This window comes from Erpetoichthys calabaricus, chromosome 12 (assembly GCF_900747795.2).
Source record: "Erpetoichthys calabaricus chromosome 12, fErpCal1.3, whole genome shotgun sequence".
Taxonomy (NCBI): domain Eukaryota; kingdom Metazoa; phylum Chordata; class Cladistia; order Polypteriformes; family Polypteridae; genus Erpetoichthys; species Erpetoichthys calabaricus.
Window position 1 is genome coordinate 149,511,183 of NC_041405.2, and position 19,719 is coordinate 149,530,901.

Genomic DNA, 19,719 nt, shown 5'->3' on the forward strand with positions numbered 1-19,719 from the left:
AAAAAAAACACATAGAAGAGCAAAAATAAAGTCCAGAGACCACCAACTAGGCTGATTCCAGGACTACAGGGTATGAGTTTTTTTTGAATGAAGATTAAGTGGTGTCATTATTTAGGTGGGCGGCACGGTGGAGCAGTGGGTAGCGCTGCTGCCTCGCAGTTGGGAGACCTGGGGACCCGGGTTCGCTTCCCGGGTCCTCCCTGCGTGGAGTTTGCATGTTCTCCCCGTGTCTGTGTGGGTTTCCTCCGGGCGCTCCGGTTTCCTCCCACAGTCCAAAGACATGCAGGTTAGGTGGATTGGCGATTCTAAATTGGCCCTAGTGTGTGCTTGGTGTGTTTGTGCGTCCTGCAGTGGGTTGGCACCCTGCCTGGGATTGGTTCCTGCCTTGTGCCCTGTGTTGGCTGGGATTGGCTCCAGCAGACCCCCGTGACCCTGTGTTCGGATTCAGCGGGTTGGAAAATGGATGGATGGATTATTTAGGTGTTTATTATGAATTGATTTATTCCAGTGGGTTGAGACTATAACTTTAAAATGAGCTCAACAAGAACATGCGGGCCCAGTTGGAAACGTGTTAAGGATAAATATCTTTTGTTAGTAAGTTTTTTCTACACACAGAAGACTATAGACACATGGAATAAGGGACCAAGCAATGTGGTAGACCGTAGGACTCTGGGGACATTCAAAACTCGACTTGATGTTGTTTTTGAGGAATAGTATGGAGAGGACTGGCAAGCTTTGTTGGGCTGAATGGCCTCCTCTCATCAAAAGTTCTAATGTTCTGCTACCATTTTCTGTGTTACCTCAAAATTTCTAGCTTTATGATACATTGATACAGAGGCAGTGGTGCTGTAAGAATTATGTTTCTGGACTTCTCTAGCGCCTTCAACACCATCCAACCTCTGCTCCTCAGGGACAAGCTGACAGAGATGGGAGTTGATTCATACCTGGTGGCATGGATTGTGGACTATTTTACAGACAGACCTCAGTATGTGCATCTTGGGAACTGCAGGTCTGACATTGTGGGCAGCAGCACAGGAGCACCGGGACTGCACTTTCTCCGGTCCTGTTCAGCCTATATACATCAGACTTCCAATACAACTCGGAGTCCTGCCACGTGCAAAAGTTCGCTGACGACACTGCTATCGTGGGGTGCATCAGGAGTGGGCAGGAGGAGGAGTATAGGGACCTAATCAAGGAGCAGACCTCTAAATACCTGGGAGTGCAGCTGGATGATAAACTGGACTGGACTGCCAATACTGATGTTCTGTGCAAGAGAGGACAGAGCCGACTATACTTCCTTAGAAGGCTGGCGTCCTTCAACATTTGCAATAAGATGCTGCAGATGTTCTATAAGACGGTTGTGGCGAGCACCCTCTTCTACACGGTGGTGTGCTGGGGAGGCAGCATAAAGAAGAAGGACGCCTCACGCCTGGACAAACTGGTGAGGAAGGCAGGCTCTATTGTAGGCACGGAGCTGGACAGTTTAACATCTGTGGCAGAGCGACGGGCGCTGAGCAGGCTCCTGTCAATTATGGAGAATCCACTGCATCCACTAAACAGGATCATCTCCAGACAGAAGAGCAGCTTCAGTGACAGACTGCTGTCACCGTCCTGCTCCACTGACAGACTGAGGAGATCGTTCCTCCCCCACACTATGCGACTCTTCAATTCCACCTGGGGGGTAAACGTTAACATTATATAAAGTTACTGTCTGTCTGTATACCTGCATTGTTATCATCATTGTTATTACTCTTAAATTTACTATTGTTCTTTATCAGTATGCTGCTGCTGGAGTATGTGAATTTCCCCTTGGGATTAATAAAGTATCTATCTATCTATTTTTTTTCACACCATAAATACAATACAATACAATACAATTTATTTTTGTATAGCCCAAAATCACACAAGAAGTGCCGCAATGGGCTTTAATAGGCCCTGCATCTTGGCAGCCCCCGAGCCTTGACTCACTAAGAAGACAAAGAAAAACTCCCAAAAAAAACGTTGTAGGGAAAAATGGAAGAAACCTCGGGAAAGGCGGTTCAAAGAGAGACCCCTTTCCAGGTAGGTTGGTGTCACAGATGTCTGGTCACACTTATAGGTAAGCTAACTTAGACACCATTAAAATATCCGACTACGCCACCCAGTTTTATTAAGAGACTGGGAACACCTGAAATTTACCAATAATAGCACACAGGTTTCTTTAAATTGGGCGGTGAGTAAACACACAATGAAATACACAACAGTAATTTAGAAAAAATCAACAGTAAGTTCTATTGTACAAGACAATATAAGGTACATTAAAAAGATAAACGAACATAACAGAACCTAAACGTATCAGGAATTAATGTCCTTTTTTTAAAAGGAAAATACACAGTCCACACTCTAAAAGTCCATAAAAACAAGAATTGTAGGATACAACCTTTAGTGGTGCAGAGTCCAGTTTGGGCACTGTGTTACCCCAACACTTAATTGTTCATGGATGCACTCTGTTACCCGGCAGAAGTTGTGTCAAATTGTTGACTGCCTGTCAGCGTCTCTTTGTTGTTCCTTTTTCTTCCACTTTGGGCTCCTTGTGTTGCTGGGACCTAGGCACGCCTCATTCCTCGTCTGTCAGCTTCGCTTGGTCCTCTCATGCGGCTTCCCTCTTTCGCTGGACCCACAACTGGCGTCTCCTTGTGGAGCTGTCTCTTCCTCCCTGGAAGTATATGTTGCCGTCCTTGTGCCTCACGTTGTGCCAGCCAGGTACCCTTGTCTGCCTGCGAGCCCCTGTGCCCTGTCCGAGTGTCTTGGCAGTGTTTCCTGTGGACTCTCCCTCTCCTGCCTTCTGCTGGCCAGCAGTTTATATTTACTTCACCCCTCTGTTGTCAGTCCTGGACAAACAGTTTAATCCATGGCACATCTAAATTGCCTGGGTTTAACAATTAATAAAAACACAAACAAAATGTATGGTTACCAAACATTAATAAGTACAGATATGCTGATTAGGAACCAATATTTCCAAGCCAGGTAAATACAGACATTCTACCAAGGCCAGACTTCAAAGCAGTGATTCTCTTGCAGGACAGCAAATACCATTAATAAGTACAGATAGCCTTTTAACTTCTCACCCCCCCAGTCACAACAGTGGGTGCCTAATGGAACCACCCAGTGCACAAAAAAAATGTAAAAGTGTCCCCCTCTGACATTGGGCATGCAGTGGGTGTCAAAAAGAAAGGGATCAATACAATACAATACACAGAACAGAAGAAATCCTCAATACAGTATAAAAATACAAATTTTAGAAGTACAGAGTAGAATTTAACAGTAGATGATATCACATAATATGATTTGGATTTGTTTGATAAATACGTTGTGTGTATGAAAATACACGGCCACAGACAAACACTGGCAGCACTGACGAGAAAGATACACTCATCTTCAGTTAAACATGGCCAGTGTGGACTTATGAACAGAACCTGCCTGCTTTTTGCAAAAACGTTGTCAATACATTCCTCCGCAATTACATGAAGAAACAGTATATGTGTGAGTGAGTGAGTGAGTAAGTGAGTGAGAGTATGGCCGGATTAAGGTGGGTGCTATTGATGCTGCAGCATTAGGCCCATTCCTGAAATAGGCCCAGATGAAAACAGACAAGAATTTTGCTATATTAACCTCAAAATAATTCTTAGAATGAAACTTGGAGTCCGACTTTCGGACGCCTAGACACAGCGTTACTTATTATACAGTTACTATTGTTCTTTGCGCTGTGACGTAACTATAACGTTGTTGTGTTTATTGTCAACCAAAGATTTCAAGTTAATGCTATCAATTTTATGTTAAACAGTTTACTTAGTAATTTAGCTGTGTTTTTTGCAATATCTTGGGGATTCTTGCCACTTTATTGTTTCTGTGAGGGCCATGTAGTAAATTTTTCACCTTGAAAGTTAGTTGTACAGTAAAAATCGATGGCTATTTAAATGGTTATAATAATAATAATAATAATAATAATAATACATTTTATTTATACAAGGCGCCTTTCAGGGAACTCAAGGACACCGAACAACAATAAATAAATAAATAGATAAATAATTAAATAAAAGACACAATTATAAAAAACTTAAAACATCAGAAAATCTAGAAATTAAAACCAAACAAAACCATTATAATCAGGAGGAAAAAGAAAAAGCCATTTTAAACAGATGCGTTTTAAGTTTACATTTGAAGGATGAATACGATTTGATATTTCGGAGATCCGCAGGCAATGAATTCCAGAGCTTGGGAGCAGAACGGCTGAAAGCTCTGCTCCCCATGGTGGTTAGACGGGCGGGAGGAACAGTCAGATGGGTGGAGGAAGAGGATCTAAGGTTACGGGATGGAATGGCAACATGAAGAAGGTCAGACAGATATGGAGGGGCGAGGTTATGGATGGCCTTAAATGTTAATAGTAGAATCTTAAAATCAATACGAAACTTAATCGGGAGCCAATGAAGCTGCTGCAAGACCGGAGTAATATGGTGAATAGATGGGATTTGAGTGATGATACGTGCTGCAGAATTCTGGACTAACTGAAGCTTATGAAGAGATTTATTCGGGAGACCAAAGAGGAGTGAATTGCAGTAGTCCAGCCGAGAAGTGACAAGACTATGAACAAGAATGGCAGTGGTGTGAGGAGTGAGGGAGGGGCGAATACGATTAATATTACGTAGGTGGAAGTAAGCAGACCGGGTGATGTTATTAATGTGAGATTGGAAGGATAGAGTACTGTCGAGGATGACACCCAGACTCTTGACCTGAGATGATGGGGAAACAACAAAGTCATCAATAACAAGAGAAAGATTATTGGTTTTGGATAATGAAGATTTTGAACCAATGAGGAGAACCTCAGTTTTGTCACTGTTTAATTTGAGAAAATTCGAAGAAAACCAGGATTTAATTTCAGCAATGCAGTCAATAAGCGAGGGTGGTGGAAAAGAGGAGGTGGGATTACCAGCAAGGTAGAGCTGGGTGTCATCAGCATAACAGTGAAAATTAATGTTATATTTGCGAAAAATATTGCCAAGGGGAAGAAGGTAAATAATAAAAAGAAGAGGCCCCAGGACAGAGCCCTGGGGCACACCAGAGGTAACAGCGGTGGGTTTGGATGTGAAGGTTTTAAGTTGTATGAACTGAGTTATATGTAAAGGTAAAACTAAAGGATGTTTAGAATTTTTAAAATCCTCGACAGGATTCTGGTCTATTATGAAATTTAAATCGTGGACAAATTTTTACCCTCAAGGGCCTGAACCAAGTCACTTTGACCCAATGTCTCTGCAAATTCATTTTTTCTTACTCTGTTTCTTACGAGAATTTGCTAAATTTTGAGATTACCATGTACAGGCTTTTGTCATCGTTGAATCTTTCTCAGACATTTCCAAACATCGAGATTGGGTTGCGCATCTATCTGTGCATGATGGTGTCCAATGCCTCCGGCGAGCGGAGCTTCTCAAAGTTAGGAATAGTCAAAGGAGAGCTGCGGTCCTCAATGGGGCAGGAAAGGCTACGCATGCTGGCGTTTATGAGCATTGAGCATGAGATGCTGCGCAGCCTTGACTTCACTGACACGATCGAAGAATTCGCGCTTGCTAAGGCTCGAAAAACAGCAATAGAAGTAAGCAGCACTAGCGCAGTAGTTAGGGTGACAATATGCCTAAGGTTAAGTTGATCTGATTTAGCCTTTTCTGCATTAAGTGCACTTTTCAGACAATTGCTATTGAAGGTTGATGTTACATAGTTTGATGTTAATCTCGAGTTGTCACGATACAACATCGTTATTATTATTCATGTTCAATAAAGGCTGGCTGGTTGCGTCACAAGCAATTAAAGCGCCTTGGTCGGTCTGAGTGCGCATGCACGGTGAGTGTCGAACGCACCAATGCCGAGAAAAACAACAGGCCTTTTTTGCGCTGCAGCATCAGGCCCAATTTCGTCTTAATCCGGCCCTGAGTGAGAGAAAGAGAGAGACAGAATTAATGTTGAGGCAGAAAGCTCGACATTATGCTCGATGCAAGTCTATATCGAATAAACAAAAATGGAACCGTGAAAACACAAATACACACCTAAGCAACAGCTTTTCAATTTACTTTATGTTTGTTTTCTTTCACCTCGCTGACGGCATTCCTTCATTTTGCTGGACGTCCTGAGCTCACCTTATATCCGTTTTGAAATCTGTACTCCTCGTTTGATATTAATATTGCTAACTGTGTTGTCCGGACGAAAAGTAAAACGAAAAAAGAAGGCAACTCCAACCTACCTTCTGATTAAGTATGTGCTAGCTTTGTGGTCTGCTAACATTTCTTAAGATTAAAAGAAATAATAATAATATCGAGATGATTAGTTACTGAATAGGCACAATGTTTAACCCATCTGAATTCTTCGTGTTATTTATTTCTGAACCGATTGGGAGAAAAGGCGGCCTTCGTGATCAAAACGTGAATGCGGTACATTAGCGGAGACGGCCACAGACTCACGAAAACACGTTTTGTATTCGAGATGGGATTTTCTTTGCATATTCGCTGAAACAAGACAGACAGTACAACATCTTGGAATATAGAAAAGGGAACACATGTTAGCTGTCCAGGATGTTATTTTTACATTTTGGTTTTCCGGTAGACCTGTAAACGTCAAGTCTAACAGCTTTACCAGGTTTTAGGGAATGGAAAGAGAAGATTAAGGTGTCTGTTGCGCATGGGACTAATCAAATGATAAAGATTTTAAAGTATTTGTTATATTAATCTCTTTCGCAAATAAAGCCACCTTACGATGCCATTTTATTGAAACCAGAAGACTTTCCATCACCATAATAAACATTGAAAGGATTTACTATTGAATGAATGTGCATTCCTGCAACTTCTGGTTAAATGTCTTTAAAGTAATTTGTTTCCCAAGGTTCATATTGATACATAACTCTAATTAGTAATGCAGACGTATTTTTTTATTCAGTCCGATCATTTCACTGTATTTTTTTAAACTGATGTAAGTATAAGTAACATGTAATATGCTGCAAAAATTAACTAAAGATGTAAATTACCCTTAACTTAAGCAAAACCAATGGAATGCACGAAAACAAATTGTATGCAATTTAAAATTTTAATTTGCATTAAGGAGACTGTGGAAGATTGTGGGTTCGCTTCCCAGTTCCTCCTTGTGTGGATAGCGCTTTGAGTACTGAGAAAAGCGCTATATAAATGTAATGAATTATTATTATTATTATTACAACCACTTTTTCCAGAACTTCTATAATGCACGTTTAAAAGCGCATTCTCATTTTTTTTTTCTTACAATGTAATTCAAAATGTAAATAAAACTAAAAAGGTCAATATGCCACTGGGCAACACACAAAGCAGTGGATGGCTTGATGGCCGACAGTCACTTGATAAATGTTGTACCGATGTGTACACGTGCGCGATGTTTTATTAAGCAGACTGATATCGGTTTATCGAAGTGAGCGATTAAAACAGTTAAGAGGGAAAGAATTTCATAAGTAAATAAAATCAAATAATTTAATTGTAATTATTAATTATCCATCCAACCTTCTTTCTAATGCGCTTGCCCCTTGAATATCTAAACACATGTAGGCTCAAATTAGCAGCACAAAAACATTTATATCAATACAATAAATACTTAATTTTATTAATCGTTTCACATCTCTACTCAGAGAAGCACTGAGATATACAGATACCGTACTACTATACCACAACGGAACTGGAAAAGATTTTTTAGCTTGTTTTGGGAAATTCACGGACGATCTCATTGTTGTCTAGAGATAATAAATAATAAATAATTCATTACATTTATATAGCGCTTTTCTCAGTACTCAAAGCGCTATCCACACAGGGAGGAACCGGGAAGCGAACCCACAATTATCCTTAATTCGGTCGTGTCCCGTAACAAGCCCAGATGTTACGTAAACTGTTTGGTTTATCTGTTAAAATACCTGTTACATGCACTGCCAAATACAAAAAGATAGATAGAGAGATAGAGAGATAGATAGATAGATACTTTATTAATCCCAAGGGGAAATTCACAAAGTAGAAGGGAGGGCTAACTTTATGGTGAAATTATCCCTTGCGCTTCCGTAGCCCGATCTTTTCAATTATTTTACTGTTCTATTTTCTTTTTAAACGCTCTAAGTGCGAGTGAACTCGCGGGTCTGCTACGAGTGTCGAATGTGTCCTGCAGTGGGTTACTAGTTCATGGTGTTTGTTCCTGCCTTTTTCTGTTGGCACAGGTCTTGATTACTCGCAACTCTCAACAAACATGCAGATACAAAAATAATAGTCACAACCAGCGCGTGAATCTGTTCATTATTGATGTAATTAGAAAAATAAAACATTGCAGTACTAAAAACAATTTATTCCTTACCTAAATGTCAAAAATCAAATGATCGTTTTTACAGTGAACAATATTTTTTGCTAGTCAGGCAATCTGACAAAACCAGAAGTATTAACCGCAAGGGGTACTTTATACCAAGTGTCCATCCACCAGCTAAACTAAACTTGCTTAATCAGTCCAACCCCGCAGCAATCGGCACAAGACAGGAACCAACGCCTGGCCTTCACACCCTACCCTGTTGACTCAGGCCCCCCATTCTCACTCACAAACGAATTAGCGTACCTGTATAACCTGCACGTTTAGTACGAATATTCAGTAAACCCAGAGAGAGCTGAGAGTGAGCTGAGAGTGAGCTGGGCCTCCTGTAGCTGTGAGGCAGCAGCTCTAATCACTGAACCTGCACCATGTCATCCGGGTTTATGTTAGAATCATCCCAAAGTGATCAAACACGCAATTGTTAAATGCGCAACTATAGTCCCCTGTATTTTTGAATGTGATTAAAACATTTACATATGCCATTATAGCTAAGTTACAAATATAATAAAACTATAGCATAATAACAAAACAGTAAAAGTATTACTGAGTAATCAAAAACAAAACACACCCGTTGTTCAAAAAGAAGATCACATAGATTAAAGCAAAAAAAAAAAATCTTATAAGGGCTTATAATGAACTAGTTATATTGCTGACTTTGGTTGAATAATTCAATATAAGTCAAAAGGACAGCAAAGAGAATTTATGTCTCAATATGGAGCGGATAATGTGCTTTAAAATAAAAAAAAAATGTACCCATATATTCTAACTGCTAAAAGTATATCATAGGAATCATTAACAACCATAAACTAGAACATACGATTTGAAAAATGAGTGTGGATGAATATCCATCCATCCATTTTCCAACCCGCTGAATCCGAACACAGGGTCACGGGGGTCTGCTGAAGCCAATCCCAGCCAACACAGGGCACAAGGCAGGGAACCAATCCCGGGCAGAGTGCCAACCCACCGCAGGACACACACACACTTGGGCCAATTTGGAATCGCCAATCCACCTAACCTGCATGTCTTTGGACTGTGGGAGGAAACCGGAGCGCCCGGAGGAAAACCACGGGGAGAACATACAAACTCCACGCAGGGAGGACCCGGGAAGTGAACCCAGGTCTCCTAACTGCGAGGCAGCAGCGCTACCCACTGCGCCACCTTGCCGCCCGTGGATGAATATGAATTTATTAAAAATGCAAATGCATATGCAAATACAGCAGAGTGGATACTTTGGTTAATACAAAAAATGAACATGCTCTCCTGTATTTATCTTTATTTTTGTATGCAGACATTTGTATATACTGTAATACTATCTATGCCTTGTTGTTCATTACGAATTTCTGTGAAGCAATTTGAGCATTGGAAACGTGTTATATACACTTCAAACCAACCCCAACCACACACACACACACTCCAATTTTCTAAAATAAGCAGAGCAGTCCTTGTCTGGATATGCAGAAACTACTTTGACAAATTATTTTGCACTATACTTTCCATTAACACTTTCAGTAAACATGTCACTCTTAAAAATAAAAGCATCTCATTGGTTCTTTACAACAATATGGTTACCTTTTTTTGTTCCCTAAAGAATCATCCACATGAAGGTCCCAGAAAGAACTTTTATTTATTTCGATATTTATAGAAATGTGAAATGCACGGTGGCACAGTGGGTAGCGCTGCTGCCTCGCAGTTAGAAGACCCGGGTTCGCTTCCCGGGTCCTCCCTGCGTGGAGTTTGCATGTTCTCCCCGTGTCTGCGTGGGTTTCCTCCCACAGTCCAAAGACATGCAGGTTAGGTGGATTGGCGATTCTAAATTGTCTCTAGTGTGTGCTTGGTGTGTTTGTGTGTGTCCTGCAGTGGGTTGGCACCCTGCCTGGGATTGGTTCCCTGCCTTGTGCCCTGTGTTGGCTGGGATTGGCTCCAGCAGACCCCCGTGACCCTGTGTTCGGATTCAGCGGGTTGGAAAATGGATGGATGGATGAAATACCAACGTGTTCCTGGTTTTTCAGTGATCCTCGCTGCATACAGTAACACAGGGTAAGTTCAGATTTTCTGGATATATTCATATCCTGCTTGGAAGCCTACTAGACACATATTAGGAACATTTTCAATGCCCAAAGAACCCATATATAATGCAAAGAATCCTTCACAGAATGAAATGGATCTTCAGCAAGCAATGGTTCTACAAAGAACAACATAACCCATCAAAGTGCCATGACAGCATTGTTATTTTTTTGTAAGAGTATTAAGGAGAATATACATAAATCAAATGAGCAACCGAGCAATAATGCATTATTACTTAGGGATATCACGATAAATCACTGCAAAGAGGAAGCTACTAGTGTGTTAGCACAATACTGGTGTGCAAGGTATCAAAATAAAAAAAGCTAAGAAATAAGGTAAAATGGTCTTAACTTGAATAATATTTCCTTACATCGCCGTCTGTTAATATTATCACCACCAGAAGCCTCAATAAGTGCAAAGACTTCATGACCTAAAAGCAATCGCTATGATTTACATGTGCATGTGTGTATTCTGTGAGGACGTGTGATTTATTCTTAAAGTAATATATTCATAAAGGTGTACAGGATTTACTCCAGCTCATTGCAATCATCTAATGAAAAAAATGGTTTAGAAAGATTAATCAAAAACTGAAGAATGATTATGAAAACGTATTTCACACATGTATGACCTACCTACACTCTTATTACAAATAAAGGTGTCAGAGTGGTTCTTCTGAGAGATGCCATAGGGGGAAACATTTTTAGTTCCCAAAAGACCCATTCAGATTAAGGTTCCAGAAAGAACCTTTATTCACAGGCTCCTTATAGTAACCAACCATGAATAGATGGTAAGAGATTTGTGAAATGACGGCACGGTGGCACAGTGGTAGTGCCTCGCAGTTAGGAGACCTGGGTTCACTTCCCGGGTCCTCCCTGCGTGGAGTCTGCATGTTCTCCCCGTGTCTACGTGGGTTTCCTCCGGGTGCTCCGGTTTCCTCCCACAGTCCAAAGACATGCAGGTTAGGTGGATTGGTGATTCTAAATTGGCCCTAGTGTGTGCTTGGTGTGTGGGTGTGTGTGTCCTGCGGTGGGTTGGCACCCTGCCTTGTGCCCTGTGTTGGCTGGGATTGGCTCCAGCAGACCCCCGTGACCCTGTGTTCGGATTCAGCGGGTTGGAAAATGGATGGATGGATGGATTTGTGAAATACCAGTGGGTCCTGATTTTAAAAGGACTCTCGCTGCATACATACAGTAAGTCAGGCAAAGCCCATTTTTTCTTAATCTTTTAGTGTCCTGCTATAGCCTACATACTTTTAAAATGTCAAGAGTTTTTTTATACATATAGGATATGAATATTTATATATATATTATGAAGTTTTTCAAAGCACAAAGAGCTAACTTTATATGCAGAGAACCTTTCACCGGATAAAACGGTGCTTTGTCAAGCAACAGTTCTATGAGGAATCGCAAGACCCATTAAAGAACCAGCGAGATCTCAAGAGTGTAGTAAGAGTTAAGAGTGTAGTGACAGCAGCACTACTGGTTTAGACATCTCTTAGGATGCCCCTCTTCTCTGCTGTGCTGTAATTCGGACTGCTTCACTCACATATTTTTTTTTGCTCCTTTCTATTCTATCTGCCTATCTGTAGATAGATAGATAGATAGATAGATAGATAGATAGATAGATAGATAGATAGATAGATAGATAGATAGATAGATAGATAGATAGATAGATAGCGTAGTTGGCAGGATTAGATAGATAGATAGATAGATAGATAGATAGATAGATAGATAGATAGATAGATAGATAGATAGATAGATAGATACTTTATTAATCCCAATGGGAATTCACATTTTGTATTGTTCATGATGCTCCACAGGTATATGGGTTGGAATTCTAAAAACTGGTTACATACAAATTTCGCAGGTCGGTCGGTTCCTTCATTTATAGGTGTCCATGTCTGGCCAACAAAAGGCAACATTGCTTGCCTCATAAATATAGCACGCCTCACTTGGAGGTTTTATCTCCAGGTGATTGTAATTCCTGTTACACCACGTCTCTGTGTTTGTACAACTAATAGATCGATTAATAGGAAGTTAGTCCCCCAGGGTGAGTAAACTTCCCCGAGGGTGAGTACAACAATAGATTTGTTTTTTCTTCACATTTGCTTCGGAGAATTGTATCTCATGACGTTGGGAGATGTTTGCTAGCAATTGTTTTATTGGCCCCAAAAATAAATGTGCCGAGCGTTTGCGTATTACAGGGTAGCTTCTTATTGAAATGACCGTCGGAATAAACGCTCACACCTTGTTAGCACCGCAATTATCTTTCTTTATCTTTTCTGATTGCTAATTTGCATAGCCGACTTAATACCATCTTCTTTCTGGCACCTCTATAAAGCCCGGACATCTAAAGGAGCCATTCAATTCCACCTCGGATTTGTGTGGCCGCGATGATGCTCTTCGCTTCTAACAGCATGCTGCTGAGCACCATCATTATGCTAACATATGCAAGCCTCGGGGTCTCCAGACCCACGTCCAATTTCGTGGACCCAGACTTTCCGATCACAGAGGATCCAGAGGAAATGCGTGCCGAGGCACTGAAGAGGTTGCTTGAGGTCTTCGGCATGGAAGACCCACCGCACACAAAGGGACTCCATAAGCAACCACCCCAGTATATGCTTGACCTGTACAACACTGTTGCGGATGTGGACGGAGTGACCAAAGACCCAGACCTCCTGGAGGGCAACACGGTTCGGAGCTTCTTCAATAAGAGTAAGCAAAGGATCCGTTTGAAGGGGGAAATGTCGCTAAGTCAAATTTTCTTATAAAATTGAAAGGATTCTATTGCGTAATGTGATCCAGTAAGTAAGAAATCGAGTAAAATACTGTATAGCTAGAACAGAACTTTTAACAGAAGACAACAGATGTCACCACAAGGTGGCAGCCTTGTTTACAGTAGCCCGGGCCCTTTTTTCTTTCCTTTTTTTTTTTTTTTAAATTCAGGTCAGTGCAAAACAATTCATGGGATTTTTATATTGTTCGGTTGCATCATACAATGTTCTCTTTTTATTTTATATAGCGAAGGCAAACATACTAAACAATACTACAAGGTGCTGCACAATTCCACGAAGACACTAACTAAAACGGTCTCCGTCTGTTAATTATAACGGCTTTGTTACGGATTATCGTAACCATAAATGCCTTTTGATGTTAGAATCGAATTAATTTTCTAATTTCGACAGGAGTGGAATTTAGTTTTTATCTATATTTTCATCCCTTTGTGTTATTTAATTTTGTATTGAGTATATTATTTTACATGTAACGTAAATCTGAAATGGACAGTATTCCCAGTAAGTCTTTATACTGTGTTATTTACAGAACATCACATACGTATTTATTACGTGTGAAATGGATATTTGTATTACCTGGCAAATATTTACATAATATTAAAAAGTCACCACATGACAGATTATTTTACATAATGATTTGTTTAATACTTAGTGGGTGTGTACGTGAATGTGTTGTGCAAAAAGACTGGTGGTCCGCCCAGGGTGGGCACTTGCTTTGTGTGTAGTTCTGCCATAAGGAGGCGTCTTGTTCTCGTGACAACGAAACAGCTAAAGTGAGTGTGGCGATGGATAATACATTGTGTTACTGTCCGTCTGTATTCCTTAAATAATCTTGTTAATGCTACATATAGTTCTTCAACCACGTCAATATCAGGACTTTGGCGTTCTCAACAGCTAACGATCGATATTGTGACAAAACACTCTGTTGTCAACAAAAACACTTTTACACTTTCTAATTTTACTGGCAACATTGCACCTACAGATAATGCCGGCATTCACTACAAATAGCAATATTTAAATTAAGCCTTTCTGTTTTGTCCCAATAATACAGGGAAGTTCAAACCAGGCGGCATCAGACAGTGGTGCCTGGCAAACTCAAACAACCCCCTAAGCCCCCACAACTCAACCACATAAACACACCCACACACACAGAATACTCTCATTACCAAAAATTGCATAAAAAAAAAAAAAAGCTGCTTGAGCTGAACTTCAAAGAAATCATAATAATAATTTAAAGTCTAATTTTAGATACAGGGCAGCAGAGCAACCTGGATGTCAAAGCCTTCCGTTGCTACAATATTTTAAATATTAGAGGAGGACTAATATATATTTCTGTAGCACATAAGCTTTAAAACACTGGCTATTGAAATATAATTGTTTTATTGAAAGGTACAATGTAAAAGATGACTTACGTGAAACACTCAAATCGGGTTGGAAAAGTAGTTAGTTATTAAACGGTATTAATTGGAAATGTTTTGCGCAAATGTAACCTGACGGCTTGTATTTCATTTTTTGTATTTATTTCTTTTAAACAGTTCACAGTGAGCAAATTCAGTTTCTCTTCAATCTGTCGACTGTGGCCAAGACAGAAAAGGTTCTAACAGCGGAGCTCCACCTCTTCAAACTGAGACAGAAGGCTACTACGCCTGCGCTTCACAGGCATCATTTCTGTCAGGTAATATAAGAGCAATGTTAGCCATGTACACCCAGCGCATTTTATACGTCTAATGATGATCGATAGCTATGATCAAGGAAGGGCAGGGCAGTAATACGCATTTGATCTCGATATAATAATGTAAAAACAATAAATATAATGATGTACAAGTTAACAACCATCTTGGATACTAAAACCACTTCCTATTTATTTTAAGTAGGGTCTCCACTTAAAGCCATCCTCGATACTTAACATGCCAAGAATTTATAGTCACTAGCATCAATATTGATGGAGTCAGTGGGCAGCTGAAATACTACCATTATGGGTTAAGTCTTAATTAAAACTGAATTGGATTAAGTGGGTTAAACAATATTATATGTTACTAACTCAAGTATAATAGTTAACCTTTATTGTTTTCATGTTGTAAAGGGATTGTAAAAGAGTATTTTTCACCTCCCCCTCTAGGCCAGTGGGAGACTGAAATGTGTACTGGTGTTAATTACCTCATTTGTCTTAATAGGTTAATGTCTATCAAGTCATGGATAACAGAAAGGCAAGCCACAAGCTCTTGTCTTCTAGATTGGTTCCCATTCACACTACAGGTTGGGAAGTCTTCTCCATTACACATGCGGTGAGTTAGAAACGCAGACTGATAATTGGAATTTGGGCGATTTTTTTTTTTTAAATGCTCCACGAAGTGGTCATTGCTAAGATTTTTAAGTCATCAATATTTTATTCATTTGGAACACCATTATGAGTTAGATATACTACTTACTGGATGCAGCAGAAACATTTTTGCTCAAATAAATGTTAACCAGGGTGGCACGGTGGTGCTGCTGCCTCGCAGTTAGGAAACCTGGGTTTGCTTCCCGGGTCCTCCCTACGTGGAGTTTGCATGTTCTACCCGTGTCTCCATGGGTTTCTTCCCACAGTCCAAAGACATGCAGGTTAGGTGGATTGCTGATCCTAAATTGTCCCTAGAGTGTGCTTGGTGAGTATGCCCTGTGGTGGGCTGGTGCCCTGCCTTGTGCCCTGTGTTGGCTGGGATTGGCTCCAGCAGACCCCCGTGACCCTGTAGTTAGGATTTAGCGGGTTGGATAATGGATGGATAAATGTTAACCAAACCTGGGAATTTAATCATTTCTTAAACTAAGAACCACACTTAAAACACATGAAAACAATTGGAGAATCTAATTACTTTTAAGTCTTAAATTGTATAAGTTTTTTGAGTGTCCAAAGACATCTATTTTTACAATGAGATCTTACAGTGATGTTTATGCAATCTTTGTTATGAAATTTTGTTGCTACTGTCTTGGCAAGACTTCAAGAGGTGTTTTTTTTTGTTTGTTTCATATGATATTAAACCTGTTAAAGGGAAAAAAACATAAGTAGCTCGCCACATCTTTTTCCCAGCCTTATTCCAAACAACATATTAAAGATAAGCTTATGAAAATGTATAATATTAACAAGCAGTGTTTCATCTTTTACCTCACTTGATTTTCCTGTACTTTAGCTCAGTATACGACTAGGCAAATGCCTCTTGTAAAGCAACTTTATTCCTATGAGTCTATTTTACTATTTGCAGACATGCACACATTTCTGTATATGTTGGTCAGAGAAAATGACTTAACCCTGTTATGAACAAGCTCCACTAAAATAGTGTCAGATGTGCCTCAAAACTAAATGTGAAAGTGTAAAAGTCTCTCTCCTTTGTGAAAAATATACAGGATGACATCTCTTTTCCAAGACTTCTACCAAGCAGTGTTTTAACCATGCTTATCTTCTGACTTCTGCTGTTTCTAGGTAAGAGCATGGACCGCTGATGAGAACAGTAACCATGGCCTCTTAGTGACAGTCCGAACTCTAGGAGGCACAAACTTGGATCCAAATCTTATTCGTTTTGCCTCGGGAAGAGATCACCATGAAAGCAAGCAGCCCATGCTTGTACTGTTTACAGATGATGGCCGTAGAGCTGCCTCACTAGAGAACTCTCTGAAAGGTAACAGGAGAAGTTTGTAATTTGGTGGCTATTTCTGCCTTAACAGATTATATTTACTGATGAATATTGTACATGGCAGCACAGTGAAAATTTAAAATAGAGTTGATAACCTGTTGACTCACTGAACACATTTGTTTAATTTGTTGCACATTCTTCTGTGCATATCCTGCCAAAGGCATGCTTTTGAGTTAACTGGCACCTCTCCATTGCTAAGTGCATGTGTTCCTTGAAATTGAATCATACTTCTATTAGGGTGGCATCCTGTTTTTCCGTCATTGTTACAGGGAAGGATTTCAGAGATATTTTGATTAGGTTAATTTTTGACCACTTAAACTGACCCACAGTTCTATAAACCATTTTTAACACAAAGGTAAATGAAAAAGCATTTACTGTCCATATACAGTAACCAAAGAAGCAGAAGGCGATTTGAAATTAGAGCACAGCCGTTTTACATCAGATCTTTATTTTAATGTCAATATGGACAACATTCCTAGACATAAAGGGGTCCAAATAATAAGTTGTGTTCCATAAACAGTTCCATTTAAATTAGTTTTTGTGAAACTGCAGACTGTTATTGCTGATAAAGATTATCCTTAAGCATTATAGTATATATTAACTATAAATATTTAATCTTATCCCATTTCTGGCATTCACTTCTGAAGACCAGCTTGTTTTAATTTTTTTTTCTTGTGGTCTAATCAATATACTTTGCTTTGTTTTACAGACCAAAATAAAGAGGGAGATGCTCTTAATATACCACCATCTCTGAAGGTGAACAATTCTCGCACTGCACGGTCTTTGGAGAATACAGAGGATGAGCATCTGCCGTGCCAACGTTACCCACTCTATGTAGACTTTGAGGAGATTGGTTGGTCTGGTTGGATCATCTCTCCCCGAGGTTACAATGCCCACCATTGCAAAGGTTCCTGTCCCTTTCCACTAGGCCAAAACATGCGACCTACTAATCATGCCACGGTCCAGTCCATCATCCATGCACTTAAGCTCACTAAGGGTATAGAAACACCATGTTGTGTTCCTGATAAGCTTTTCTCTGTTAATTTGCTCTACTTCGATGATGATGAGAATGTGGTCCTAAAGCAGTATGATGATATGGTGGCAGGTAGCTGTGGTTGCCACTGAGTTTGGGTTGAGTGCAGATAAAGGAGCTCTTTTCCCCGAAAATCTTTCTTGTCAGCAAGCTGCCAAACTAAACAGCTGGAGACAAGAAGACTCAAAGTGCAGACATTTATGTGTTCTGCAGAAGACAGGAATTATAGGTCCTGTAATGAATTAAGATGAAACATTTAATGCAGTCTCTCTTGTGGGAGTGTAAATATGGTGTAATCTAACCAAGGTTGTTATGTTTTACCTGAGAGACTAACAAGCTACAGAAAAAAGTGGGTTGCTTAACATAAAGCAATGGCCTTTAAGCTATAAAGGAATGCTGTTGGCCAAATCAGCCAAGAATGAGATACCTGGGTGTAGCTAGCATCTATCTGAAATACTTTATTGCAACTGACGGGCCAGAACTTCAAGACGACAAATGGTGACACGACGCAGTGATCTTGGCTCCATGAACAGAGGGAACAGATCCTTATTCCCTCATGCTGTTCAACTCTCTAGGCAATAAGAAGACAGAGAAAAAGTTTGCCAAGCTGTTCTATCAGTATTTCCTGTACATGGGGGAAAAAAAGTCTAAGTAAGGTTAAACCAACCAAAATAGCTGGCAGCTGTGGAGTCTCTAAAATTGTTTGGACTAGTGTACAGCAAAAAAGGGAAAAGTGTGCTAGTTATGAATGCTTCATCAGGTGTGTTAATATAATTTCTGTATTCTTTGTTTTCATTGCCACTGTGTTGTACACTCTGAACTTATATACTCATTTTTTATAGCCACCATGTGGCCAAGCAAGTATGCAAGAGCTGGGCATCAACAGCTAGCTTATGTGTATTACGTGTGTGTGTCTGCTAGATGGCATTTAGTCAATTTCCAAACTGGATGGGGGCAGACACCAAGAAACCACAACCAGTAATTTTTTGGGAGAAGAATATGTCTGCTGTGTAAGATAAATGTAAATATAGAGAGAGTTTAATATATGAAGGGATGGACATTTTTTTTTTTACATTTTGTATATGTGTAAATTTGTAAAAGTAAAGCCCTACATAACTAAAAGTAATAATTCTTATAAAGGTTAAAATAAATAATAAAAAGAATGCAGTGACATCTTAATACTATTTTTTCTTTCAGTTAGATTATCTGATTTTCAGATTATATGACTGGATTCAAAGAAAAGAAAAGACTCTTCACAAAATATATTCTACATTCCCCATTCTCTAATAAGTACCCCCAAAATGCAACTAGTTGATATAAAAACAGCAAAAAAGCTTATTATAAATCAGGACATGTCTCCTGCTGTTACTGTTTATTCAGACAACATGTTAATCTTTTTTATTTTATATATGGTACTATGCAGAAACAGAACACCCAAAATCATCCGTGAAGATACATATTTTATGGAAGAAATTGAATTCACTTACCCAATAATGAAGACTTGGGCATCAGCAGAAGTGGTGACCTGAAGGATTAACTTTATAACCAATTTGAATAATTATATTTTTTGTATTTACAAAGGGCATAAATTTCAGGGCTGTAATTAAAACCTAGTAAATAAAATATTTAGGGCAAGAATACTATTAAACAAAGGACTAAAATGCTTATAGTTTCTCATTAAGCCAGTACAGACTACATACTGGAATATACTATAAGAATTTCTGTGAGGAAGAGAGACAATACATTTACATATTAATACTTTGTGTGCAGGGTCT

At 39.6% G+C, this 19,719-nt stretch overlaps 1 protein-coding gene across 1 annotated transcript; it reads left to right on the forward strand.

Moving 5' to 3' along the window:
* Nucleotides 1-12,616: 12,616 nt before the first annotated feature.
* admp (anti-dorsalizing morphogenic protein) lies at nucleotides 12,617-18,859 on the forward strand. Its single transcript, XM_028816553.2, has 5 exons — nucleotides 12,617-13,166; nucleotides 14,779-14,918; nucleotides 15,418-15,528; nucleotides 16,701-16,896; nucleotides 17,621-18,859. Exons 1-5 carry the CDS (start codon nucleotides 12,845-12,847, stop codon nucleotides 18,034-18,036), a joined length of 1,185 nt encoding a protein of 394 aa, XP_028672386.1. The 5' UTR covers nucleotides 12,617-12,844; the 3' UTR covers nucleotides 18,037-18,859.
* The last annotated feature ends 860 nt before the right edge of the window (nucleotides 18,860-19,719 follow it).

Bases quoted from the DNA above. Each gene is read 5' to 3' on its own strand.
- admp (XM_028816553.2), top strand. From the start codon at position 12,845: ATGATGCTCTTCGCTTCTAACAGCATGCTGCTGAGCACCATCATTATG. The intron at 14,919-15,417 runs GTAATATAAGAG...TTGTCTTAATAG, and splicing joins ACAGGCATCATTTCTGTCAG to GTTAATGTCTATCAAGTCAT. The intron at 16,897-17,620 runs GTAACAGGAGAA...TTTGTTTTACAG, and splicing joins ACTAGAGAACTCTCTGAAAG to ACCAAAATAAAGAGGGAGAT.